This window comes from Aythya ferina (assembly GCF_964211825.1).
Source record: "Aythya ferina genome assembly, chromosome: 1".
Taxonomy (NCBI): Eukaryota; Metazoa; Chordata; class Aves; order Anseriformes; family Anatidae; genus Aythya; species Aythya ferina.
Window position 1 is genome coordinate 21,967,805 of NC_140296.1, and position 27,876 is coordinate 21,995,680.

Consider the following 27,876-nt stretch of genomic DNA (forward strand, 5'->3'; position numbering starts at 1 on the left):
AAAGTGCCTAAATAAGAGATGTTAGGAAGGAGCATAGCAGTTGGTGAAATCAGATATTCAAATGCATAGTCAGATACTCAAGTGTATTGATTTCCTTGGAAAATCAAAGACAGTTTAATTCAATATCTAGTCAGAGATCACTCTGGAATTTAAGCCTCCTGAGCCCCAAATGGATGGAGAAAATGAATATTCAATTATATCTCCTCTTCTGTATGACACGATGAAAGGGAAAAACAGCAAATAAGCTCCATTTACATCAATAGCAAAATCTTAAGTAAGAAATCAAGATTATCCCTCCCAGATTTAGCCACATCTTTACAGGGATTGTTTTCTCACTTACTTCTCACATACAAAGTGAATCTTTTTGTCATGACTGTATCATCATTTTCAGCATAAAATATATATATGCCAGACTGGTGCTGATGGTTGCAGAACTTTGATGAAATGCTGTGGAGCAAAGAAAACGAAGGAAAAAGACAAAAGAAAGTATTAAAAACAAAATATTTTAGATGTAGTTAAGACTCATATATATGTTTGAAACAATTCAGTATCTTCTAATGATTAATCCAGACTAAATTATTTTATTAAACATTAATTCAGACAAAATGTAACTGTCTTAATAAGAGGATTTTTTTTTTTTTTTTCCCAACAGTATTGATTTCATCCTGCAGTTTTTCTGTAACTTTCAATAGTTTGTGGAGTGCATATGGGCTGTAGGGTTGTGATTTTGTTACCAACCCATTGGAAGACAGGGTATATAACGCATTCTGGCTCAGATGTTAAGACCAGCAAAGGATTGTGGTTTACTGTGGTCAAACTGTCTACTCTCTGAAGGATTCCAATGTTTATTTCTGGTTGGTATGAACAAAAGTATTAGGAAATAACAATGAGATAGTAGGATCATGCAAGAGAAACCTCTCCAGATCGGAAGGTCTGATGGAACTCAGAAATGAGATCATCATCAGAAGCTCAATGTCATTGAGACAAAGCACCAACCATCAAGACAGTTCTGCAGGAGGAAGGGCAGCCTTCTACCAGCCCCTATTCCTTTGGCCCAAAGGATGGAAATAAGGCAAGACTCTAACCCTGCTTGTGATGATGGAAAAGGGGATTGCAGAGGACTTGAAGACTGATGCAGGACTGACCTGTTGAGCCAGGAATAGACAGAAGGAAGGGAATATATCATCTTTACAAAGCTGGCATACAATTTCTGTACTTTTGGCTAGGTCAGGATAGTTGTCAGACTTAAATGGGAGATTTGCAGTTCAACACTAGAAGAGCACTTAAGAAAAATTCATTTTAGCTTTAGTTGTTGACATTTTACATGCACACATTTTGGCTGAATGCTAACAAAAACTGAGTAGCAGACATCCACTCAATTTTAGTATGAAATGCAAGCAGTCATATCAGGGAGTTTTAAATAGACAGAAAAAAGGACAGTCCATACTAGCAATTGCAAAATAACAGAAAGCAATAATGAGCTTGGAAGAAATCTAGAGAATTAAAACCAGGATGTTTAAGCAAGATACTTATAAATGAACTAAGACACCAAGTATTGCCATGCAATTAAAAATCAAGAAAAATCACATAGAAGCCACTGGGAATTTTGCCTTCTGACTAAGCATCTCAGTATCAAGTTACTCACTTTTGAGTGTCTTCATCTGAAATGACCTTAAAGATGTCCCTGAAATCAGGGATTTAAAAAAAATAAAAAATAAAATAAATAAAAAAGATGCCTTTTATGTTGCCTCAAAATAGATGCCAAAGGAAACGGAAACCACAAATCACTAGCTGCTTTTGAAAACCTAGGCATTTCATTTCTCATGAAATAATGAGAAAATCTTTAAAAAAGAATGCCTTAGGTACCTGAAAATGTAAGAGGATGTGAGATAAATAATATAAATTTACCAGAGATCATTCTGTATATGAAAACTCATTTGATCTTAGGAGGGAAGTGAAATTCTGCAGTGTTATGAAACACAGAGACAACAAAAGCAAATATTAAATGGAAATTTTGAAACAATCTCTGAAAACACAGAAGAGCACTGACAGGAATGATGAATCACTGAAACTTGAAATCAAAAGCCAAAGAGGAGGGCAGAGTTAATTAATAAAAGTTAATATGATCTTTAGGAGGAACAGTTTGATAAGGAAATGGCAGAAATCAAAAAAGGGAAAAACAGGAAATGAAAAAGGATATGAAAGGAATAAAGTAGAAGTGTTGGGAGATAGGATTACACAGAAGTGAACTAAAATATGCAAAGATAGAATAAGGTTTGTGTTGACCTTTTTTGTGTTGTTTTGAGAAATATGCTTTAAAATCATGTTTGCATCTGCAGTACTACAGCTTGTAGGCACAATCCCTTCACTCCATTCCCCCTTGCTGTTTCTGTGGAAAACTAAGCTAAATTAAACATTTGTCCCTTCCCATTCAAGCTCTGGGACGGTGGTGGGGCTCTCCCCTGTCCAGCAGGAGGGGATCGTCTCCTCTGGGCTGCAGAAGCTATCCGAAGTGACTCACACATTCCAGGACAGCTGCACCTTACTGATTAATGGGGTTACCTAAGCTGTGTCAAGAGCTCTCAACATTGTTATTCTTGGCCCAGTCCCTAGCACCTTCTTCTTATCTGTATTGAATTCACACCAGCTGCCCAATTGTCCGAGCAAAACTGACTCCTGCTCTTACCAGCAGTGAGGAGACAGTCTATGACAACTGCAAAGCAAATAAACTTGGCATTATCAGGCAAGGATGAGCAACTGCTCATGGTGGTCCCAGGAGACCTCATTTCCAAAATCAGTCTTGACCACAAAGAACAGACCTGCCGAGCCCACATCAGGCATGCAGATTAGTCACCAGCACCCACCCAGCACTATCAAAGTTTGATGACAGCCCTCACTTTATCAGCAGGGACAGAGTTCCTGTGGCCATTGCCAGGAGATGACAATTTACTGATCTGAACTGAGCTGTCTCTGAAGCATGCAGAGGTCTGACTTCAATACTCCATCTGATGTGGATGAAAAGGCCAGACTGTTGCAAAGACAACTCAACAAGCTAGTGGATAAAATCAAGTGTACTAAAATACTATGAAAAGAAAGCTTAAGAAGTGCAATCAAAGCTATAACACAGGTTTAAGAAGATGATGAGAGATTTTAAGAATATGAGAAGAAATCAGTGTGGGCACATTAACTCCTGCCTAGCTCTTGCTTCATGTTAAAGATAAAACTTCACAAGAGCAGCTTGGCTTTTTTTTTCACTAAGGTGAATAAGAGCTGTTACCTTGAAAGCCATGGGACTACTCTGAAAGAAACTCTGAAGGAAATTAGATAATGTTATCAAGAATTTAGAAAGCCTAGGGAATGGAGAAAACATTAGCCTTAAACAGGACTCATGCCAAAACTTCATTTTAGGAAATAACAGAAAAGGTAGATAACTAACAGGTTTATTCAAAACATGTTTTGCAACAGCGAAAGAATACATGACCTGGGTAATTAGCAGAACGGTATGTTTCTGTGGCACAGACAGAGCCAAATAGATCTAAGCCTGGGAAACTACAGGGCCCTGGGTTTGGTTTGAGCAATAGCAAAGATACTGGGAACATCATCAAGAACAGGATGACAAAAGGGGAACATGAGATCCAGAGTGAAAACTGCAAAGGAGCTGTAATTGAGTAATTATATCAAAGAGAATGGGAATGGCAAATTTCATATAACCTAAAGGGTTGCTAGATGTATAACTTACAAAAGGGTTTATTCTGAAGTGGAGAATAAAGTGATACTATAAGCTATCTACACAAACTGCTGCTGAAAGCCAAACTAATGTTTGAGTAGCTTTTGTTAACATGTCTTTATCACCTGGCTCATCCACATATTAAAAAATACAGAGAGTATGAAATATGGAAAACAAGCTGTTCAAATGAGACACTAAGAGGAAAGGTTTGGAATTATAACAAAATATTCCAGTACCTGCGTCCATCTGCACTGTAACTTTGCTTACATGGAAACATTTTTTGGGAAAATAGCCACATGCATCTAACTGGTGGATATGCTGTAAAGTTAACTTCGAAGCAAAAATCTTCTTCACCAATTTCAAAATCTTCTCTAGAGTCAGTTATATTTATAAATCCCTTTTCTGAAAAAGAGAGAGTATTGATATTGTGATAAAAAGGCTGGATTGATTAATGAATGAATTTTGACATCTGTGTGTTTTTCATTTTGGTTATCACACACACACACAAAAAGCACCATGTTACTTCACAAAAGGCATCCTTTTAATCAAAAGATAGTGCTTCAAAAATAGTATTGCGATGATGTCTCTCTGTTCAGCTCCAGACAACTGATCTGGGTCTGTGTGATATCTGCTAGAGATGTGTTTTCCGTCAGACCAGAGCACTTCCAAAACCCTCTGACACTTTTTCCCCACCCACCCTACAGAACCACCAGACCAACTCCATGAGTTTTTTGTTTTGTTTAATGTGTGTTTTCTGGGCGTTAGCAGCTATGTCTAACGGGAAAAAAAAAACACATATGGAACCACCAGCCTAATCAGATGTTGATATTCATTCTTCCTCCTTCCCTGAAATGAGTTAACGATTTTGCAGATCAGCCTTACAGCTGCTCATTTGTTTCTCCATCTCATTAGAAGTATTTGATGAAAGACAACAGGAATGTGAAAAAGCGTCCTGAAGGTGTGGGTGAACCCTGTGCTGCTGCTACTTTCCCTGCTAGGGTGGGACTGGTTTCACCTAGTGGACCTGTCTGAGGTTCAGTGACCCACCTAAGCTACCTTCTTTGGACCTCAGTGGAATAAGATAGGTATGTCCAGATATATCCTATAGTGATATAAAAGATAACAAAGATGTACTGAAACGCTCTTTGGAAATACCTTCCTCATGCCACTGGCAGCTGGAAGAATGTGAATCATTCCTGGGGCTAGATGTCTCATGAGGTGAAATGAATCCCAACCAAAGAGACTGAACTACACTTGTAGGAGGACATGGTCCATCAAGGCATCAGCAGAGCTAAGGATCAGCTCCAAAAAAATAACAGAATCATACATGTTGGAAGTGACCTCTGGAGATGTCTAGTCCAGCTCCTACCCAAGGCAGGTTCAACTAGATGAGGAGCCATATCCAGTTGAGTTTGGGTGTCTTCAAGGAAGCAGATGCTAGAACCTCTAGGAAACTTGTGACAGTGTTTAATCAGGCACGCGGTGAGAAAAACAAAACAAAACAAAACAAAACAAAAACAACACAACAAACCTTCACTGTAGCAATATGACTGGACTGAGATTTCTCTTTGGAGTGTTTTTCTTTTGTTTGCAACACTATATTGTGTTTGGCGCATTTTGTGTCTAACTTCACTGGTTTAAAAAATGCAATCTGGAAACTCCCATGCAAACCACAAAAATATCAGTATTTTAAAACAAGAAGCAATTCCTTTCATGACTGTTCTCCTCCTTTTTAATATTAAGGGCTTACTTGCTTTATAGATTGGACCTTTGTCTTTCCAATGCTCTTTTGGACCTCATCTTTCCAAGTACAAGGTCATCAGTACATGTGCTGTTAACAGCACAGCTGGCCAAGAGTAAAGGCTTTCTCCAGAGTGCACACAGGGATCTTGGAGCAGGGCATGACATTTCTTTGGAAAAGAACTCAGAAAATGTAGTTTTTTTTTTTTTTTTTTTTTTTTTTTTTTTTTTTTTTTCCCTTGGCTCACCATTTTTTGGGCATGTTTAAACATATTTCTGCCAAAGAAATAGTGAACATTATTTAGTAATAACAGAGAGGTGAGCTGAAATTCTTGAGACTGAAACCAAAGTTTCCATGTTTCTGTATTTAGTTTATTTGTTTATTTGTTTGCTTTAAACCTAATGTGTTGGAAAATAGCTTGCATATTCCTGAATCTAGATTGCACAGTGCTAATAATTATTTATTCAACACCGGTGGAGATTGAACATAAGGCCTGCAGAAACAAAGAGCCTTGCAGCTGCAGTTGTTGGCATAATCACTGTTATGCTTTAAAGTGACCTAAACATCCCTGCTTGATCTGACCAACTGCACAAGATGAGATAAGTTGGTGAATTATCAAGCAGCAAAGAGCAAACCAGAGCTGTCTTGCTGCAAGAGGTTATTAGAGCATAGAAGACCACCTGCCAGTGTAGTCATGCTAGCCAAGCTCCCCAGGCAATGCAGAGTATTCCAAAGAAATCAGGCTTTTGCTTGGTAAAGTTACATCATGACCATTCTCGGTGTAGCTATGGGTACTGACTCAGGAACAGCAATGGTTTAAAGGTAGGATGCTGATCATTTCTGAGATTGCTACTCTGTGACATGGACATCAGAATGAAGTTGCTATATATATCACTGTTGGAATTGAACCTCAAGTGATAGCACAGATCCACACCAGCAATGGTTGCCATTAATAAATTAGGCTAAAAGTTGTGGTGGATCAGAAGCATCCTATATAACCTTGGAGAGAGAAACACAGCTGATAGGAAGGTATGGCAACAGCCCCCCACTTTAATTCACCACAAAATTAAACAAAAAGATTTCTTCATCAGAAAACCAAAGGAGTCCCCAGAGGTTTTGTTGGCCTAAGGGGATTAAAGAGAGTACAACTACCACAGTTTGACGTACCCCAGTCAATAATGCAATGAAAACAACAATTCAGTTAAAAATGGCATCACTCTGAAAGACAACCTTCCACAGAGAGTAACTCAAATATCCCTGGTCAATATGATGCTTACTCAGACCTGAAAGTTAAGGGACCCAAGAAGCCAGTATTTCTGAAGTGAGCACTAAGAAAGAAGATCTCACCCTACCTCTACACTGCACCCTCACCCCTACTTTTCTGTTTACTAAGAAGCTATGTCTAAAAAAACATGCCCAGGTATCATGCTCAGTTCCTGTAAACCCTTACAGAACTTCCTGCTCAGAAGTAGGCAGAAGCTGAAAAGAGGATATTGCACAGGAAAACTCATTTCTGAAGAGACTGGGGTAAGTGTTCTCACTTCCTACCATCCCCGGCTTAGGTGTTGTCCACTCTGAGAGCAACTGCATCTAAAGTCAGCCCCATGGTCGCTGCTTCAGAAAGCCTTGTCCCTGGGGCTGGACATCCCAGCTCCATGCATGTCCATCAGAAAATGTATCCCAATACATACTTCAGCAGCATGTCTACAGCTTTTTTTTTTTTTTTTTTCTTTTTCCTTATTTCCAGTTCTATTCCTATTTAGCATATTATTTCCACCAAATTATTTCCACCAAATCAAGCTTTGCTGCTGAGGCTGTTCTGGACTAGCTGTAAGGCTGCTGGCTTTTAAATGGACATGTTGCCGAAGTAGGATGATGTTTCCTTTGGTATGCATTAGATTTTCTGAATTTTCAGACCTTATGTAGCTTGGTGCTAGGAGGATGGTTCGTTTCAGTACCTGGAAAATAGGAGACAGGTAGACCAGCCAGTAACACTGCAGAAGTTGTCTCTGTAGCTTCAGGTTTTCCATCCTATCCATCATGGTTGCAGCAACATTCCTGCATGGCAGTTTGCCAGGTCTGTCATCACGAGCTGTTCATGGGATCTCTGTGCTTACATTCACAATTCATGCAAAAGATTTCATTCTGCTACCAGTTCCACAGGTTACGGAGCTAAAATTTTTCCCCAGGTTTCCTTTTCCCTAAATTATTGGCAAGTTCAAACGGCCACTTGTCAGTCACTCCCTTGCCATAAGATGAAGCAAAGGTCCTCTCTCTTTTGCCCTGCATTTTGGGTGAGAAAGCCCACCACCAAGAGCCTTGCATTTGTTTGATTGCTTCCCAGTGGACCCAGATCAGACCTGATATAGATTTTCTGTGTTGTTTTCTTTTTCCTTTTCCTTTTCTTTTTCCTTTTCTTTTTCCTTTTTCTTTTTCTTTTTCTTTTTCTTTTTCTTTTTCTTTTTCTTTTTCTTTTTCTTTTTCTTTTTCTTTTTCTTTTTCTTTTTCTTTTTCTTTTTCTTTTTCTTTTTCTTTTTCTTTTTCTTTTTCTTTTTCTTTTTCTTTTTCTTTTTCTTTTTCTTTTTTTTTCTTTTTCTTTTTCTTTTTCTTTTTCTCTTTCTCTTTCTCTTTCTTTTTCTTTTTCTTTTTCTTTTTCTTTTTCTTTTTCTTTTTCTTTTTCTTTTTCTTTTTCTTTTTCTTTTTCTTTTTCTTTTCCTTTTCCTTTTTCTTTTCCTTTTCCTTTTCCTTTTCCTTTTCCTTTTCCTTTTCCTTTTCCTTTTCCTTTTCTTTTTCTTTTTCTTTTTCTTTTTCTTTTTCTTTTTCTTTTTCTTTTTCTTTTTCTTTTTCTTTTTCTTTTTCTTTTTCTTTTTCTTTTTCTTTTTCTTTTTCTTTTTCTTTTTCCTTTTCTTTTTCTTTTTCCTTTTCTTTTTCTGTACTACAGCAATGAGTGCCTGAAGAGACCGTGCTCATAGGTGGGGTGGGGGTTCCCTATGTGTGTTATAGGGAGATGTAGTGGGAGGATGTGCTGAGGAGAAGACCAAGGTGATGACTACAACATCCCAAAGCCCATGGTGGAACCACAGCAAGACATTTCTGCCTCACAGCAGTTGAGACCAGCCACTGGTCATTCCAGACTCTGGCCAGGCTAATACACAGAGCACTAAGAGCTAAACATGGGGCAGGTCATGCATTTTATATTCTTGGCCAGCTCCAGAAATGGTGTTTTCTGCAGGGCTTTACCTCCAATTTTTTGTATCTGCTCTGCAGATGCCTATATCTGAGTTGATGGCATAGGGGTTCCCCTGCCCAGGAACATCAAGACATGGCTCCCTGTTGCTTTGTGTCCCCAAAGCTGTTGTGGCTTTGTGTCGTGCTGGCTGGGAGTCACCTACAATAACACGAGCCAAATCCCAGCCTGTGCTTTGAGAAATAACACTGAAACAATCGTGTGGGCTAGACCTCCAAACAGTGCCAGTTCATTTCACCTCTAAAAGCACTTTAATCCTAATTTAATGGGAATTATTTGGAAAGCAATATATATTTAAAAAAAAAAAAGTTCATTATTTTCAGGTACCTGCATGACTCAGTTCAGACTAATCTCTTGGCTTTCCTAGGCTGCCAGTAAGTGCAGACAGGATTTTTCCTGAGAAATCACTACAAACACATGCTGCACACCTGCGAGCAAAGATCTGCCATATAGAAAACAAAGCAAAGCAACCAGCCAAGGGACAGAATTAACGCCAGGGATGGAATTACCTAAAACTGTAACCAGAGCAGTTTGATTCGGATGCACTGTAGAGGAGCAGGTATAACGTCCACTGTCGCCTCGTTCTGCTGCTGAAGCAAACACGTACTGGATCCGGATAGCCGAGTGGTCTGTCAGATAATCTAACCCATCAAACCTACGATCCTGGTGTTCAACAGAGATTTCCAATTATGCCGTTGATAGTGCCCAGTATTACCCATTTTTTAAAAGTCCCCTTTTTTCTTACCTGCTGCACTTTTTTGTTTTCAAAAGACAAATTTATTCTGAATTTATAGTTACGATAAAGAGCTCTGCATCTGATCAGCAATGGTTCCCCAACTTTGAGGAGTAATTCAGGTAGAGGTGCTGCTTGTCTTTCATTTAAATCTACAAAGCAAAACATAGGCACTGAAATAACAGCTGTCACACTGCCTAGAACAATGCTCATTTAAATCAATATTTGTTCTTCTAGTACTTTACAGACATCCATTATTATATAGTAATGACAATTAAAATTTGAGGAAATTACTCATTAACCATGAAATCAGTAAATTTGATGGATTTAGATGTCTCTACCCAAATGTTTGTCATAATCTACAAGCTATGTTAGGGCACAGTTTAGCACAGAGTTTAGTTCAAGTCAGCTTTATTTAAAAACAACAGATAAACAAAACAAAATTTATACGTTTTAAGAATGTTTTGAAGTACATTTCGCTGTGACAGTCCTAAAAGCATGCAGAAATGAATGATAGCTGTTTAGAAAGCACAGAAGGGCAAGACATTTTTTACAGAGACCACAGATAGCTGTTAGAATTTCGGGTTAAACACAACCCAGAGCAATCACAGGCATTGTTAGATTTGTTCCAGTGGTTATGAACAAATAGCTGAGTCCAGAAACTGTACTCGGATGAGCTCCAGTGGCAGGGTCCAGCTCACGCATGAATATACTCTAGAGGGTAGTTACCTATAGTAAACAGGCTGGTGCATTCTCTGCCCAGGTCATTAGCTGCACAGCACCATATATAACTTTGGAATAGTCCTCTCTGACTTAATTCATGTTGTGCCTTCTGTATGCCATCTTCTCCTCTATTTCCTTCATGCATTTTATTAAGGCAACTGCAATTAAAAGCACAATTATTCATTGACTCATTTGGTTAACCTCAAGAGAATAAATCTGATAAATCTCCACACCATGAGAATATGCAAACAATAGTGGGAAAACTGGATCTTACATGGCAGAATAAAAAGGAACTAAGAAAGGCAAAGATAAGAAAATAAAAATGTCAGAGTCTAGGCAGAAAAATGAGCTGAAATGACCTGAATATGCTCAAACTGGTGCATAAACAGGTAATTCTATGACTAAAATCTGGGCAAAAGTGAAATGATAGAGGTTGGGCTTTCACACCACATCTCTGAATTCCTGCTGGCAGGAGTTGCTGCAAATCCAGCAACCTTTATGAAACCCAGATCCCAAACTGCCACACAGCAGAGCAAGGCATTGCCTATGGCCATTGCACAAAACACACTGAGGGCTGTTTCCTTTGAGCTTATTTGAACACATTCCCACAGTTAATAGAATCAATCGTATATGTTAATAGAATGGGAAAAATCATTTAGATAGGAAAAATATGATTCCTTATAACATCTCCCCAGCTTCATTGCGAACACGCTTCCAAAAAATGTGAAAAGCTAGAGGGAAAGGAGATATTTCTGATCTCTTTTGGTGACATCAGAATACCAGAATCTGGAACAGCATTTCCAGGCCAACAGCTGGAAGTTTCCAAAAGAGCACAACAGCCAACATTTCTAAGAAAAATGTGCTGCAACGCTCCAAGAGTGAGTCATGCAGACACATGGATGTGCAAACCAGCAGAGCCCACTGCGTTCTCCTGCAAACATGCTGACCCTAAAGATCTTCTTCAATAATCCAACCAACCTGCCAGGAACACTAAACAATACAAAGTCTCTGCCCTTCTTGTCAGAAGATGGTAAACTTCCAGCCTAGAGGTTCAGTATGTGTATAAACATATGCTGTACCTCCTGTCGGGTGTTTTGCAAAATGTCCACTGCACAGATGGCGGGGGGTAGCTCTCCGATATGCACTCTATAGCATCCAGTTTTCCACTCCTCTTGAAATAGGGTTTGCCTGGTTTATCTGTTAAAAATAATGCAAATGTTTAAAAATGCTGACTTTTTTTTTTTTTTTTTTTTTTTAAACAGACAGTGCTTTGCTCTCTTCACAGCACATGAAGTCACAGGATTGTAATTTGCTTCGCGAGCTTTCAGTGCTAAGGGAAAATAAAATGATTCTGCCCTGGGGATATCGAGGGTTGGTCTCACAAGCTTTTCAGTCTTGATTGCTAAATGCACAGCGTCCCTGCTATCAAAAACCTGCTTCTACACACCAGAGGATGATCCTGAGGCTGATACCGAGGTGTTAACTTGCTATGGCTGCTATTCACCTCACAGGACAGGAGCATAGACACCTTCCAAAATCACATCCCAAGCCCCTGGCCTTTTGTGGAACAGCTGTTGGGACTACAAAGTCTCTGCTCCAGATAGGATTGTCGAGTGTTGCTCCATCAGGTCAGACATACAATGGAGGACCATTGGGGGGTGATGACTTCTGACCACCCGCAGCCTCCTCCACTGCACATCTGGAACCTAGAGGGAAAATTTCCAGGCAGCTCCAGTCCCCTGAACCTGTCAGGCTCAGACTTGGTCTAAGTATAAAAAATCAATGCATTAAAACTCTTTAAGATTTGACTCAAAAGGACAAATGCCAAGTTTTATCTCATCTTACAATGAAATTAAAACTTCCACACGAAAGACTAACATTTTCTTTAGAGTCATTCTTTCGTTTCCAGCAAAACAACATGATAAAATGAAACTAATATTTTGCCTTTTTACTTTCCTTGTTCATTTCTCTCTTACAAGCTGAGCCTAGAAGGCTTTTTTTCACCTATAGAGATCCACATCTCAGTTGAAGGGTTCACAACTAGCCTGAAGGATTTTATGAGATGTAATTATGACATTAGATCCACAAGAACAGAGAAGACAACCCAAGTAATTGATATGGAGAAGATCTTTATCAAGGCTGTTTTGAACTGCTCTTGCTTGCACAAGTAATAACATTTTTTAACCTCTAAAGCCTATTACTATGGAAGTGAAGGTAAATTTTAATCAAATATTTAATAGCCTGCCCCCTCAATGAAGCTGTTAGAATTATAATTGGGACATGCAATAGGTCTTTAAATTAAATAAGGAGAAATTGGAGGTGTCACTTCTGACACCTGAGGGAGAAAAGAGTCCATCAGAAGAAATACACCAAAAACAAATAATGAAGGGTTAAAAATGTTGATTAAGTTGTGATTAGTCACAGTTTTGTTTTGTTTTGTTTTGTTTTGTTTTGTTTTGTTTTTAAATCAAGTAATAATGCTTCTTGTTAAATCTGTCTCTAGAAGGGCTTGGTCCTATCAACTTTGCCAGACTTTTAGCTCTTTGGATTGATTTTTTTTTCCTTTGACTCTTCTATAAAATTTTCAAAATTTATATATAAATTTGGCCCTTTGCAGACAAAATAATGTTATTTTCCTTCTGTTAAAAAACCATGTCAACATAGGTCATTAAAAAAAAATACTTCTTGGACAGCCCTACTTATAAATGGAAAATTGAACTTGGTTGCAGTAGTTGCCTTCTCCCCAGGGATATCCCCTGCATGGTCCTTGAGGCAATTCACCCAAATCTGCTCCCCCTGTGAGCCTTTCAAGAAGTTGCACCTCGTGTATGTGCTCTGCCATGACTTGCTGAGCTCAGCAGCTGCAATGCCAGCTTCTCATGCAACCATGTGTGAGCAGCTGCAGCACTGCTGTGTTTTACCCTGGAGCCATTGGAGAATGAATAGGTTAAGACACAAGTAAACAAGTCCAGCCCGCGAGCTTTGGGAGTACACAAAAGCCACTCTTGGTCTGTCCCTTTTGGCACAGGAGGAAATCTCTCGAAGGGGAGAAGAGGGCTGGTGCACATTTACATCTTTATTTGTTCATTTGCATGTTTTATTGACTAGTGAAAGCTGGCTCGCATGCGGCAACACAGTCTGTGGTTTTGACTTCAGCCTCTGAAGACAGCTCCGAGTCCTGTGCATATCTAGGAGGGCTCTTGAAATGCAGCATGTGAGAAAACTGGCACACAGCGTGGGGCTCAACAGGTGACAAGAAGTGTTTGGGAAAGAGAGATGCTTCACGAAGAAAAGTGGGAGCTCACTGTTTTAGGTGAACTTGAGCCTCTCCCCTTGGACCTACTGATGGAGCGACTCCTTTCATCTGAGCCATACTTACTGCGGATGAAAACAGGAACAATTATGGTGTAATTGCTGTTTTTACTTATGACCGAGAGAGTGTATTTTCCAGCCTGTGTTTCTCTTATTTGGGAAAAAGCCAAAGAAGTAACATATCTGTAAAAGAGAAAATAAAGTTGTATTTATTATGTGGAAGGTAATAGGCAGCAGACACAATAAAAGCATCTGGTTCATTAGCTCTGTACTTTGTGTATAAAAACTATTCAGAGATGCTAGTGCTCATTATTTACACAGCACCCTGTGACCTGAAGTGTTTTCATGTATCTTCCTACACATGAAGGACATAGGACCTCACAGCCACAGGTACCCAAGCACATACCTAACGTTGAGCATTGGGAAGGATGAGCTTCCTGAGCTTAGGACAGCTGTGGAGGTCCACAGGGAAATGCTTTACCTACAATCCCATCCCACATGTCCTGCAATGGGAGGCAATAACCTGGGCTCGGTTTCCACCCCCAGTTTGGCTGTAAAAATTGAGAAGCTGGTGCTGGCACTGTTCCTGGTCTGCACCGTGACCTTAACAAATCACAGACCTCTCCATGCCTCAGTTGCTTTAACTATAAAATCAAAACCTTTTCCTCACATGAACACTGCAAACCTCAAACTGATCAGTGTCAGAAAGTTCCTGGAGACCTCAATGCATGATGCTATACAAATTAAAAGACTGAATTTATTTCTAATGATTCTGAGTTTAAGATTCTTAAGTACATATGCTGTGTACACATCAACAATCAGCAGCATGCTGACTGGTGACAACATTTAAGAAAGATGAGAAGATTAAAAAAATGCATAACATGAAATTATTGTTATACACAAGAAAAGTCACACAGAAAACATTCCATTTGCATCCTGAAAGAAATGATCCCTCATACATTCTTTGATCCAGAACATCCCTTGACTTACCTGTTCTCCGAGTCCAATGAAGGTTTACAAGCTTGGCTCTCTTTAAAGAACCAAAGGCATGAAATGATCTCTGAAATGTTCATTATCACTCTTAACTCAATATCTTCAAACACATTGACTTCCACATTTTTAGCTGGTGCATAGATGTTCTCTGTTCCTTGAGAATTCAAATAGCACCCGAGATCTTCCAAAATATTAGAAATCTGCAATGCGAGAGAACAGATTGTTATGTATTTGGTAGCAATTAGCTTTATTTGCTTTTTCATATTCAAATATTTTAAAAGGGTGTTCTTCTGGAAAAAGCTTTCATAAATTAATAATGCCTCCTAATTGCCAAATATGAATAGAAATTACACAAAAGTAACACCTTCAACATACTTTCATTTTCTTTTCTAGTGTCAAACATCCATAAATATGTTAAATTCTACTGCACAAGGGAACATGATAGGATCCCTGTTGCTTTAGTTAATTCTGCTCTCTAGACAGACATCACAGAACAACTTCAGCCAGAAACATGATAATTTCCCTTAGTGGTTATTCTTTACTCTCATTTTTGCTTCCTTTCATGTAGAACCATAGGAAGACAGAGAAGAACTATAATAACATTTCTGTTTGAGACCTCAGTGCAAAGGCAGGACTAGATAAATATATATTTTTTTTCTTTAGCATTCCACTGCTTGTCATCACAGCATCTGGCTAGACTGCTCCTCAGCTCCTTGTGGGCTTTACTGGGCAGAGAAGGTTTGGGCTGGGTGCCTTCATACCTTCCATTTCCTCACCGTTGTCTACATCCAAAGGAGAGCTGCAGCCAGAAGGAAAATGTTCTACAGGCATGCAGCAAACTGATGGCGGATTAATGAGTCTCTAAGCTTAGCTGCAGCAAAAGGTGGCAATTAAATAGCTCCACATGAACAGGAGCCCTAAAATGCCTCCATTACTGTGTCAGGTGAAGTTTATCCAATGAAGACAGGGTTTGCTGCCTCCTCTGCCACATGCTGTGCTTGGCCAGGCACCCTGGGCAGTGAGTGGGAGGTGGAAATGATGTGGTTATGCTCATTCCTTGCTCCTTTGTTTTCCCTTTTCTTGATCTGAGAGGTATCTAGAGATAACAGCCATATTCTGCCTCCTCAGATACAAGGACAGCACAGCCTTGGCTGGTGTACTAAATAGAAATGACACATTAGGAATTTCATGGTGGGAAAGTACTTTATATGATCAAGATCATGAAAGCTGATGAAATACCGCATGAAGCACCATACCTGTAATAGAAGGGATTTCATCTAAAATGACTGAAATATTATTGAGACCAGAGAAAGCCAGAAGATGTTATCTGGCTGTGATAGGAGAGACTACATCAGACTCTTACATTTAAAAGACAACCACTACAGTTTGGGGGACAGGTGTTGACACCTTTCACTTGTTAGTCTGCTTCTCACCTATCTGAATTATTGATTTTTTTTTTTCCAGGAATAAAAAAGATTTAACAAACCTGTCTTGAAACAAGAATCCTCAGGAAATACTTTAATCGTAGTTCTCAGCTGCTTTATAACTTAGTAGCACACCATCTCTTACTGACCTCCTGCCATTTAGAAACTTGGAGGCAGAAAACTTGGAGGCAGGAAAGAAGGAAAAGGTTTCATATTTGATTCCCTACCTAGCTTTGGGCTCTCAGGCAAGGGTTAGACCAGATAAGGATTTATGGGCTTTGGTGGTGGGAGAGGGTTCAGCTTCCCTTTCAGTCCTACCAGCTAAGGCACACATGTTGGTGTTCAGCTATGGCTGTGTGTGATCATTGCTTCACATCATGGCCTTGTCAATCCCCACAGACCATTTTTCCCATGAGGGCCCATAGCTTTTAAAATTGATTTCCAGCAGTATTCAGGCAAGCTGATGAGAGATAGCTTCAAGGCAGCAGTTAACGACTTGGTTTTAGAGAAAAATTGTACTTACCTATTTACAGTTTCAAAGAATGAATTGTGATATGTATTTCCCTTTAACTTTCTGTAGCATTTTTTTTTCCTAACTCTCCTTATTTTGACTGTGACATCCCCACAGGCTAAAGGGTTAGGGTGTTGTAAGCTTCTGGGAAGGTATTTCTGGAATGGACAGGAATATTTTATAAGCAACTTGTTCTCTGTTAGATTACCTTAGAAGATACTGATGACTTTGGTGTTCTTGAATCTTCATCCTTCTGGCTGATAAATACACATGTAATCTCAGATATATTTTGATTCATTGCAGAAGTGAAAGTTATTGCTGTCATAACAAGAACTGTAAAACAGAAATAGGAAACAAATGTAATCCTGTCTATCTTTCTGCCAGGGATAACCATTTTAATAAAAATAAAAATAAAATGCAGCAAAACTGTAGAAAGATTGCATCTTTTTTATTAAAAGGCAGAAGAAATACACAGATATATCATGTATTTGCAAACTCTGCCTTTGTGCATCAAAACTGAGTGAAAAAGCGATTCAGAAAACCTTTCAAAAGTACTGATACATCGCACTTTAGAAGTATGTCTCCAAATATTGTAGAATATTTTCTCCCTCCTGCTCATTGGGAAGGTCAGGTCAGAGACATTCTCCAAACACTCCTTGTGCCTGCCCAGGGCAATGGCAAAATGAAGCTCTCCATCTGCTTTTAGAGCCTGCCATCAGCTCACCCAAGGACCCAAGTTCTGGTCTTTCCTTTTTCCTTCTCTTCAGGACTGTATTTCATCTGTCAAACTCACTGGAGACCCTCCTGAGCCTTCCTGGTTTAGTTCTGCATCCCAGAAACTTGTGAGGGAGGGACAGGGTCGATGCATCTTCCCTTGAGTCACACTTGCCTCTCCAGGAAGCAAACAAGCCTAGAATTCACACTTTTGAGGAAAGAAGATGCAGAAATTGAAGGCGGGGGGAGAAGGAAGGACCACGGTTTTTTCCTGCCTTATCCCAATGGCTCTGTATCAACTCAGGAGCCTGCAGACCCTGGGCAGCTCCCAGCTGGGGCAGCATGGAAAAGTTTCTAGTGCCTCAACAGCATGATCTGTCTGCAGTGCTTCATATGAGCCTTTCTCCCGGGTCTGCAGCTTGAAATCTCACTATTTAGCCTTAAAGGAGTGATAGAGTAATGACAGCCCCATTGCTGCACAAAACAAAAGAAAAGAAAAACAGAAGTAGGACTGCTGGGTGAAATGTGTCTGATTCCCACCGGTCCCTAAAGCCAGCCCTTAACAGTACAAATAAGCAGTGAATCACAAAATAACATCTCTCTGCTGATGACTTGGGAGATTTATGTCCTCGGGTCTTGGTTTTGTTTTTATTTTATTCTCATTTTATTTTATTTTGTTTGTTTCCTCAGCTCCTGAGATGGTTGGGCTTAGAGCAAGGTGCAGGGCTGAAAGGAAGATAAAAATAAATCACAAAGCTCTTGAACATATCTACACCAAGCATACTGATTCCCCACCATACACACACCTCTGCAAGCCAGGTTTCCAGCCCTCCCACTGGAGGATGATGGAAAGCAGCCTATGCCCGGCAGAAAACTGCACTCCCTGTCCTGTTAACTGCTAGAGCTTGTTGCTTCTATCCTCTACCTTTATCCTGTGTGAATCCAGGAAAGTTTTTAGGCTGAGAAAGGATATTTTGGACTGAGATGATTCCAACTGCTGTATAGTAAGAAGAAAAAAAAAAAAAAAAAAAAAAAAAAAGGGTGATATGCTAGAAGTATTTATATGAGATAAGAAAGGGTGGCTTAAACTTGTGCAGGTCTTAGAGAAATATATTACTTTGACATAACAGAAAATAAAAGCATGAATGAGCCTTCCAGCAGAAGCAGAATCAAGAAAATAAATACAGGGAAAATGGCAACACTCCCATTTTCCATCTTGGTTTGCCAGCTGCTAGCTGGCCTGTGCAGAGATCGGTGCCATGGACTGCAAGGCAGTCATCCTCCCCAAAGTCCAAAGCAAGAGCTGCAGAGACTGAGAGCACTGGGTAAGGAGTATCAAATATGCAGTATGCACAATCATGCCTTGCATTGCCAAACTGTACCGAAACTGGAATGGAAAAAAAATTGCTGCTCTGAACAATGTTTGTTTATGCCTGCTTTCCATCTTCATTTTCTTTTTATGGGTTATACGAAAATAAATGCAGTAGAAGAAATCTTGCTCTCACTGAGTCAGACAAACCTCTAGTTGTCATAAACTGAGTCAGGATTTCATCAAGTTATGTAGGCACATACACGGGGAAATGCCAGTACAAGTGATTGTCCCCTTGTACGTGGCACTGGTGAGACCACACTTGAATGTTGTGTTCAGTTCTGGGTCTCTCACTTCAAGAAGGACATCGAGGTGCTTGAGTGTGTGCAGAGAAGAGCAATGAAGCTGGTGAAGAGACCAGAAAGCAAGACATAAGAAGAGAAAATGAGGGAATTGGGGTTGTTTAGTCTGGAGAAGAGGTTTAGGTTGGGCATCAAGAAGAATTTCTTCACAGAGGTGGCCAAGCCGTGGAACGGGCTGCCCAGGAGGTGGTGGTGTCCCCACCCCTGGAGGTGTTTAAGAGATGTGTGGACGTGGCACCAAGGGACATGGTTTAGTGGTGGGACTTTGTGGGTCAGGTTAATGATTGGATTTGTTAATCCTGAAGGTCTTTTCCCACCTAGATGACTATGATTTTACAATTCTAAGCCAAAAAGCAGGCTTCCATGGAAAGTTGCTGAGAATAAAGGCTTGACTCTACTGGCCAGATATCAACCAAAGACGCAGTGTCCAGATGGTTGACCTAACAGAACTACTTCAGAGATTTATGCTCGGATGGGGGATGACTAAAGCTGCCTGCCAAAAACTGGGGAAGCCAGCCACACTCTGGCTCAACCTTCCCAAATGTTCTTCCTGACCAGGGAAGGCAGCAAGCCGAAGCCTTTCGTCTTAAACAGCTACCAGCTGCAGCAGAGATGTGTTCAGATTGGGGCCCCTCACTACAAGGAGGACATCGAGGTGCTCGAATGTGTGCAGAGAAGAGCAATGAAGTTGGTTTAAAGGGACTAAAAAGCCAGACAGAAGAGGAGCAGCTGAGGGAATTGGGGGCTGCATGACCGCGAGGGGGAGCCCTCGAAGCAGCGCTCCGAGAACCAAAAAAAAACCTCTCGACATCCGAAGAAGAAGAAAGAAATTTGCTCAGGCTGCCTCAGGAGCATCGCTGCCAAGCCAAGCTGACTCCACTGGTGTTTGCCGAGTGCAGCAAGTGAGATTTTGTCCAAAAATTAATTTTCCACCTTAACTTTTCTCAGCCCCCCATTTTCAGGTCCCAGATGAAAACAGCTGCAATGAAGACAAAATTACTCTTCCCCATTCTTTTATACCTAATCACTTCTCTCTCTGCCCCATAATTTCCAAGAATTTGTCCTCTGCCTTGTTATGACTTAACACATTTTTGGTACTGATTTGAGCAAACTTCCCCTTTGGGATAAAACTCTGCTTTTTAATGCTGCCACCTTTCTCCTTAGAGGAGGACAGGTAGCAGCTCTGTATATGGCTTATTGCAGCCATCTTATAAATTATGCAGAAATTTTAATAAAGAATAATTCAGATAGCTGAAGATTTCGAGTCAGATATCACACCAGTGATGTATTTTACACCTCTTTGTCAGGAAAACAGAAAAAAACTTTTCTAACAGACCAGACAGCTGGAGTCAGCAGAGCCAATCCCACTTTTTTACTGATTACTTACAAATCTGTTTGCTTTGGTGCCTTATGTAGTAAAAATAAGCAAATGATGACATGAAGCAGGGTTATATTTTTCACAACATGATTACACATCCAACTTTATTGACTACTTCTGCCATTAACTTTATTGCAGACAAATCATGCTCGGTGATTTGTCTTTTCATCATTCATTTACACCAGAATGAATCACAATCCAGTTTGATATATATTTCTATCAGGTTTCAGGTTTTCTAATCATATACTTGCCCTTCTGAGTACAAGAAACCTTCTGTTCCTCTGGGAATAAGTTGCTTTTATTGTGGGATTGTGCACATTTATGAATAGCCCAACCCCTATAGCTGTTGCAGGCTTCTTTCACAATCACTAGCTGGTACTAGCATCATGTACCTCCTTAATTTATAGATTTGCTTTGAAATCACTTTTTTGAGTCCTTGGTCTATGTCGGTAAATTGTGGTTTGTGTCTGAAAATAGTTATCTCCTTAGCATGAAACAAATGCTGGAGACTGAATCTAGCACGACATCTGCCTCCCTTTTACCTCTCTGTCCTGCCTCTTCTGTTTTGTGGTTACCTCAGCTTGGGCAAGGAAGAAGAACTGCAGGGTTGTATTCAAACCCTTATTTGCGTTTCATTTCACTAAGATAACTTTCCGTCTACCTTCCCTGTGAGTTGGAGATAAACCCCCTGCTCCAGCTGGGCTGTTATTTTGCTTGCTGTTATTCACTTTGCCTGCTTTGCATGGGCCTAGCTGAGTGAATGACAGCCCCTCCACCCCGAAGGACAGCAACAGGTCCCCGGGACCTGTTGAAATCTCCGCTGTCCTACCCACAGTTTGTGCCATTCTGCCACTTCTGGTCCAGTTTACAAAGAATAACTGGGACTGCTGAGGATACCCCTTTGGGGAAGTGGCTGGAAAGTGGCCGAAAAGGCAGCAAACCTCAGCTACCATGGCAACCTCACTCTCTGAGGAAGAGCCCATATTGTGGCTGGTTCTTTTCTGCTTCTCACACACATCCCTCATCCCCTCAAGGGAGTTTCTTCTTGGCTCCCACATCACCCAGAACTTTCTGCCCCACTAGGTACAGTGAACAATGATATTCAGGACTGTATAAGGGGTGTTGCCAGCAGGCCAAGGTCCTTCTCCTCTGCCCAGCCCTGGAGCAGAGGCCTCATCTGGAGTGTTGCATCCAGTTCTGGGACCCCAGTACAAGAGACACCTGCACATACTGCAGCTGGGAGAGCTGGGGCTGCTCAGCCTGGAGAAGAGGAGGCTCAGGAGGATCTCATCCATGTCCCTAAACCCCTGAAGGCAGGGTGCAGAGAGGCCGGAGCCAGGCTCTGCTCAGTGGTGCCCAGTGCCAGGACAGGAGGCCATGGGCACAGCCGGGCACCCAGGAGGCTCCCTCTGAGCACCAGGCAGCACTGCTGTGCTGGGCGGGTGACGGAGCCCTGGCACAGGCTGCCCAGAGAGGCTGTGGGGTCTCCTCCTTGGGGAGCTCCAAAAGCCGCCTGGACGTGGGCCTGGGCAGCCTGCTCTGGGTGTCCCTGCTTGGGCAGGGGGGCACCAGGGACCTCCAGGGGCCCTGCCAGCCTCAGACTTTCTGTGGTTCTGTGAATAAAGGGATAATTCTGCAGGTAAAGATGAACCAGATTAATGCCACCACAGAAGCCCTCCATTAATCAGAAAGTAGCATTGGGCTGTCCTTGCTCTTGAATATCCTCTACAGGATGTTTGTTCATGGGGATGGCACATATTTATGCCATTAAAAAGCTGGATAGACAGCCCTGAAGCAAAGCAAACAGACATATCTCATCTAATGGCATAAGTAAGCTTGCTTTGTTTAACTCTTTTTAACCTACTCTGTTTAAGCACTCCAGACTCATTACCTGACACACTACAGCACTTCAACTGACATTAATGGAATTATTAACCTCCTGCAAGCAAGAGCTGCTTTAGTTAAGTACCCAAAGGTAGAGGCATGAGATTCCCGGCACCTCATCAACAAGGAGAAAAGGATCTGCCCAAAAGAGAAGTGAAAACAAGACTGTAAATAGTGAAATTACACTACTTGTCATCCTAGTATTGTAAAACTTCCCTTTTTGAATGAAAACAACAGCTTCCACAACTGACTATAGTATGTCGTCCTCTTTCTGGATGGGGGTGAGGGAGGGAACAGAGCTTAGACTGAGGATGGGAGAAGGAAGGACAGCAAGAGAAAGAGCTGGAGAGAAGGGCTCTGCTACAAAACCTGAAAAGATAAAAATGAAGCAAAAGAATTTGGTTTAAGTGGTCATTCATATTCAGTAGCAAATTTGGCAAAAATGAACAAAACAGATACCAGTTGGTGTTATTTATATCACCAACCGGTGATACGTTACTTATGATGTTAGGGTTAAAAGACAATTGCAGTTCCCCAGTGGTTGTACAGATGTAAAATCAAACATACTGCTGGTAACAATAATGTGCTTTTCAAACCAGCTCTTGCACCTCACCCACTGGAAATCTTACCTACACAATCAAGCCTAGACTATAGAAAAGGGAATACCACTTGCTTTTACAACAGTAATGGAGCTAAATATCCATGCCACAAGCTAGCCTTTCTGTACGTTTAAACTGCTCAGTTTTTCGGCAGTTTTTAAGGAAATATCCTAGAAAAATGAGGGAGCTGTTTCATCCTGAGTGGGAAATGCACACAACATTTATCCAGATGTCAGTCTAGCTTTTTATCTTACTTCTCATAGAAGACAGAGAAAAAAAGAAGAGTCTACTCTTCAGTCACACCAGCAAATTTTAGGGTATTGTCTGCGTTTCAACGTTTACAGATTCCTTAAGGAAGCATTTGGCATCATACTTCTGTTCAGATTCCTAAAGCATCTTCTTAAATGTATTTCTCTCAACAAGAATAGGGTTAATCCATATGGGAAATATGGTATTTCCCCTCTCCTCCCCTCCATTTGAGAAATGCTCTTCTTTGTTGGTTATGAACTGATTTTCTGGTCCCTACTTTCCTTTTAAAAGTCTACGATCATTGGGTTTAAACAATCTTTGTGCTTTTTGAGTGCTGCTATATAAAACTGAAATTGCTTTCTGTCTTCATTGGTCATCTGTTCCTGTTCTTCTTCTTTTTTTGCTCTGTAAATGTTTTACTCTCCAGTCTCATTTCCACTGATGTTTGCTGTAGTTCTTCACCCATGCCTTTTGCAATGAATGTCTCTATGAAAAATTTCAGGAAAGCTAACTCAGCTCGATGACCCCAAATAGCTTCTCAGTTTAACAGCACAGAAACCTACATGTGAAGGAGTTTATGCCATGAAGCTTTTGAAAGCTGCATTTTCAGAAGCTCGAGAACAAGAGGACGAGGGGGAGTTTGGATTCAGCTCTGTGCTGTACTATGTTGGGGCTCTGATGGGAAAGGCTGTAGAAGGGGATGTTGCAGAAGGACACAATTCCCGCAGCTCTGCTCCATTGAGCACAATCACACAGCACCCACCAATGCACTGACAGGTAGAAACTGACTACTGGATAGCTGGAAAGTTGGGTAAGCTGAGGAAATTTCTAGGGAAGAGAAGGAGAAAGCAAATGGGGCCAAACCTAAAAAAGAAATAAAACACCAATAGTTTTAAGTTGCATTTTGTGGAAAATAACCCTCTCCCTGAGCAATCCCTTCACCTTCAGGAATCATCTCTTCGAAGAGATGCCTTATCCTCTGATCCATGAAATCCATGGTGAGAGATGACAATGAAAATACGTTCTGCTGGGCATGACTGTGTTTTCCTGAGTAAGCAGACCACGCACTGGCCTTATCCAGCATTCACAGCTGGCTTGCACCAAGGTTTCTGCAAGCTTCATGAAAGATTGCAGTCAGGATCAAACTTGATTCCCCCTGGGGTTCTCATTGATTTCACCTTTCTGCCGGTGGCGGGGCTCAGTGCCTGGACATGCTTTGCAGTGCTCATCAGCTGGGGTGCTGGAAAGCAATGGGTGTATTGCTGGGAGGTGGACACATCCTGACAGCTGCTGGGTCCCAGCCTCTTCTGGCCCATCTTGTGTTTTTCTGGTTCTCTGCCATAGGGATATAACAGACACCTGTGTGTCCTGCGAGGGGTTTTTCAACATATAAAACTCCCAGAGTTTTTGTGCAATCGGACCCAGCATAAAGTAATCCAGAGCTTGTTAGGGCCTGAGTTTGCAGACCTTGCTCGTATAAAATTTCCCCTCATTTGTCAGCCACGCTGAGATCTTAGTCAGCAGCTCTGAGCTTCATTTCTCTCAGGTGCCCTGGAACTGCAAAAGCAATCCCATGAACAGCTCTCAGCAGGAGCGGGCACAACATGAATAAAAGGAACGAGAGCAGTTAAAGGAAAGCTTGCTCCAATGAGAAAGGTCACCCAAAGTCTCTGTTTGTCACACAATTCTCCAACTCGTGAAACATGAAACTGTATTACTGCCTCAGTTGCCAGTCCTCATCCACCTTCCCACCTCATTCGCTAATGCCAGGCTAATTGCATGCTAGATCATGCTATCATTAACCACAAGCTCTTGCTTAGGATGACCAGAAAACGTTAAGAAGGTGAGAAACTGAAGTAATGATTTTAATGCGCGTAACTGTATTTACATACATATTGTGTTGTATATATTGTTTTCTAAAATTATCGGGATTACATTCCTTGCTGCTGGGTATCATTTATTCCAGCAAATAACACTGACAAGATGCTTTTTCTTTCCTGCAGCTTTTGCAGTTCTGAGCCTGTAATTTAAAGACAGACCTGGTGCCTTAATTCTGCACGTACCGGTGAGATTTTCCTCTAGCAGTTACTACAGACTGGCTTTCCTTTCTCTGCCTAAGTGTCGCAATTTCTGATGATTCTGGTTCATCATATAGATACAGGCTGTGAGTCTGCCCAATTTATTACTAGGTCTTACCTCGAGACAATACGTGGAGTTTTATGGGGAACACACCCGTCTTTAAGAAATGACATATAATTCATTAAACACTTAACAGTTTTCCATCAACATTGCTTTTAAAGAGTCATCTGCTAGAGAGAGAGTCATGGAGCTGGCAATTCTCAGGATTTCTGCTGTCAGCTACAACTCAGAACTTTCAGCTCCTACTCAGCTTGTATGTCCCAAAGCATTTGCTTTTTTTTTTCCCCTGTATCTGCTGGCCTTACAAGATGTATTACTGCCTCCCTACATACCTTGCCTTGACTAAGTAGTATCTCAACCCAACGAGCAGCAGTCCTCATGGACGATAATCGCACCTCATGCTCCTCTGGATCTTGCTCTCTCCTCAGAGCCATCTCTCAGCCGTGCTGAGGTCTGTTCTTCACAGCCGCCTTCGGGCACTATCACATCCCAGATGCTAATCGCTTTTGTTTACCCTGTTATGCAGCCTGCAAGACTAGCAGAGCTCAGTCGAGAAGAAAACACAGAAATCCGTCTTCAACAGGGTTTGCTTAGTAGTAGTATCTTCAATCATGCAAAGCAGGAGATCATGAAATACTCATTTTCATTTTTACTCCACCTTGCCTTCTATCTCGGGTAGACTTTCAAACATGAATGAATAATACCTAAACAATTGCTCTTTGAAGTAAATATTATTGTTCCCGTGTATGGAGCTGAAAACGAACCCCAGGTTGTAAAATGACTTTCCCAGGCACGCATCAGAACTGAGTTGATCAGAAAAACAACAACAACAACAAAAAAAGCCCACTCTCTTGTTGTTTGGGTCCTGGATTTTGAATCAGCAAGATCATCTCTGATAGGAGCAAGCCACAGAGCCAGAGAAAAATAGTTGCAGGCATCTGAGATGGAAGAAAACATTTTTTTTTTCTTTTAACAGTTAAAATGTTGGCATGACTTCACTCTGACAAAACAGATAAACTTTCTAGATATTATTATTGTGCTTTCTTCTGTTTAGGTTGTTCAACAACAACAAAACCTGGTAAGATACAGATGCACTGCTAAATTTCGTTCTATCAACACAGCTCATTTGCAGATTATTTACTTAGGAAAATACAGATGTATTGTTTAAGGTGATCAGGTGAATCTGGTATTAATGCATTTATGTCAGGAAAAATAAGAAAAAATAAGTATTTTTAGGTACTTTTTGCCTTGTGCATGAAACGTGTCAGGTGCGCTAGAGCAACAGCCTGGCTGGGACACCAGGGTGATGGGACAGAAAAAGGGACACCCAGAAAAAGAGAAGAAAAACAGGATGGAAAATAAAAGATGCAGGAGAAAACGAACAGATAAGAAGCCAGAGGTGAAAGAAAGTAAAGATGTGAAGGGATGCGGAGAGATAATGGGACACAGGGAGGAAAGTGTCCGAGGAGCAGGTGGAGGAGGCCTTACCTGGTAGCCAAAGCGGGGTCCCCGAGGGGTGGGCAGCGGGTGGGCACAGTGCCATGGCTGGCGATGCCCTGCCGTCCTCAGCCCAAGTGCGTGAAACCCGGCTGTGCAGGTGGCTGTCTTCAGGGCGCACGTCACTGCCCGCAATGAAACCACTTCTTCAAAAGCCCGGGCCCCAGACCTGAGCCTGAAGGAAACGGCTGAGTGTGGGCGAGCAGAGGGGCCTCTCTTGGGCTGAGGGATATTTCCAGCGGCGGGTGAGAAGCCAGAACCTGGTGGCAGTGGAGCTGTTGTGTGCCTCTGCCAGGCAGGGGAAGCAGCTGCCCAGCGCGGGGACCATGCCCGGTGGGGCAGCGCGGCTGCGGCGTGGGTCTGTGTTTAGCCCCAGAAGGAATAGGGAACTAGTGCTGCACGCAGGAGGGTGCAGACAGAGCTACAGCTGCTCTGAGGCCATTTCACAGATGACTTGTCAAAGGGATAAAAATAAAGGCCTCTGGGGTCACCCACAGAGGCAACCCTCTGGGGACACTGCGGCCTTGCCCAGTGTGCAGCACTACAGCATCTGCCTTCTTGCTTCTTGCTTATGGGGTACAGAGGGTCCAAGTAGCCCAACTAGCCCAGATTTACTCGCCCCTGCTTTATAGCAGGACCAGGTGCTTCAGAAGGGCAAGCAGAAGTTCCTGGCTGCTGCAGCCATGCATTGTGTCCCCCTGACAGAAAGCGGCTCCATTTCTGTGGGCTAAGCTTGTGCATCACCCCCAGCTTCATCCCTGCTATTCCCTCAATTGTTATACATATTTTTTTATTGTTAGAGACTAAGAACCCATTCTGCAACAGAGCTAAACAATCTCTGTCCAAAGAGCTCGCATGTAAGCAAATAAACTCAGTGTCAGTAAGATGTTCTTAGCAATGTGCCAGAGATTATATCTTGAATGGATTTGTTTTTTGGTACTGATACATAGTAAATAATTTCTTTGGCATTAGGGGAGATTAAATAAAAATGTAGATGGAGCAGAGCTAGACAGGTATATTGCACATAAAAGCCATAGAAGATGTCCCAAAGATAACTATAGGAGAAACGGAGAAACAGCATTGAGGCCAGCATTGTTAGAGGAGGTGAGCACTTGGTCTCTCACAAGACTGCCTCAGAAATACAGACTGAAGCAATAACACTGTACTCAGGTGCTGAAGACAAGTTTGAGTTTGATGCAGTGCATAGGAAGGAGCTGAAGTGATTTGCAAACTAGGGAGGGACATATTTGCATGAACTCAAAAGCTGGGAAAGGAAGCACAGGATTCCATAGGCCTTAAAGAAATCATTGCAAACTGGAAAATACCATGCTGGG

At 41.4% G+C, this 27,876-nt stretch overlaps 1 protein-coding gene across 5 annotated transcripts in view; it reads right to left on the reverse strand.

The window, feature by feature from the left end:
* FLT3 (fms related receptor tyrosine kinase 3) overlaps positions 1-26,624 on the reverse strand; it is a 40,905-nt gene extending 14,281 nt beyond the window's left edge. For 4 of the 5 annotated variants that reach the window (XR_014698851.1, XM_084539413.1, XM_084539412.1 and 1 more), the window contains exons 1-10: positions 26,534-26,624; positions 16,620-16,744; positions 14,474-14,676; positions 13,551-13,666; positions 11,251-11,368; positions 10,178-10,329; positions 9,461-9,600; positions 9,225-9,378; positions 3,964-4,129; positions 341-447 (exon numbers count right to left, since the gene is read on the reverse strand). Coding sequence is in view for 4 of the 5 variants with exons in the window: in XM_084539413.1 (XP_084395539.1) it covers positions 341-447; positions 3,964-4,129; positions 9,225-9,378; positions 9,461-9,600; positions 10,178-10,329; positions 11,251-11,368; positions 13,551-13,666; positions 14,474-14,676; positions 16,620-16,744; positions 26,534-26,588 (1,336 nt within the window). In the remaining variant the exon portion in view is untranslated. Of the gene's footprint in view, positions 1-340; positions 448-3,963; positions 4,130-9,224; positions 9,379-9,460; positions 9,601-10,177; positions 10,330-11,250; positions 11,369-13,550; positions 13,667-14,473; positions 14,677-16,619; positions 16,745-25,377; positions 25,618-26,533 lie in introns of those variants that run through there. The other variant, XM_084539414.1, reaches the window with a different exon arrangement.
* Between the last annotated feature and the right edge of the window lie 1,252 nt (positions 26,625-27,876).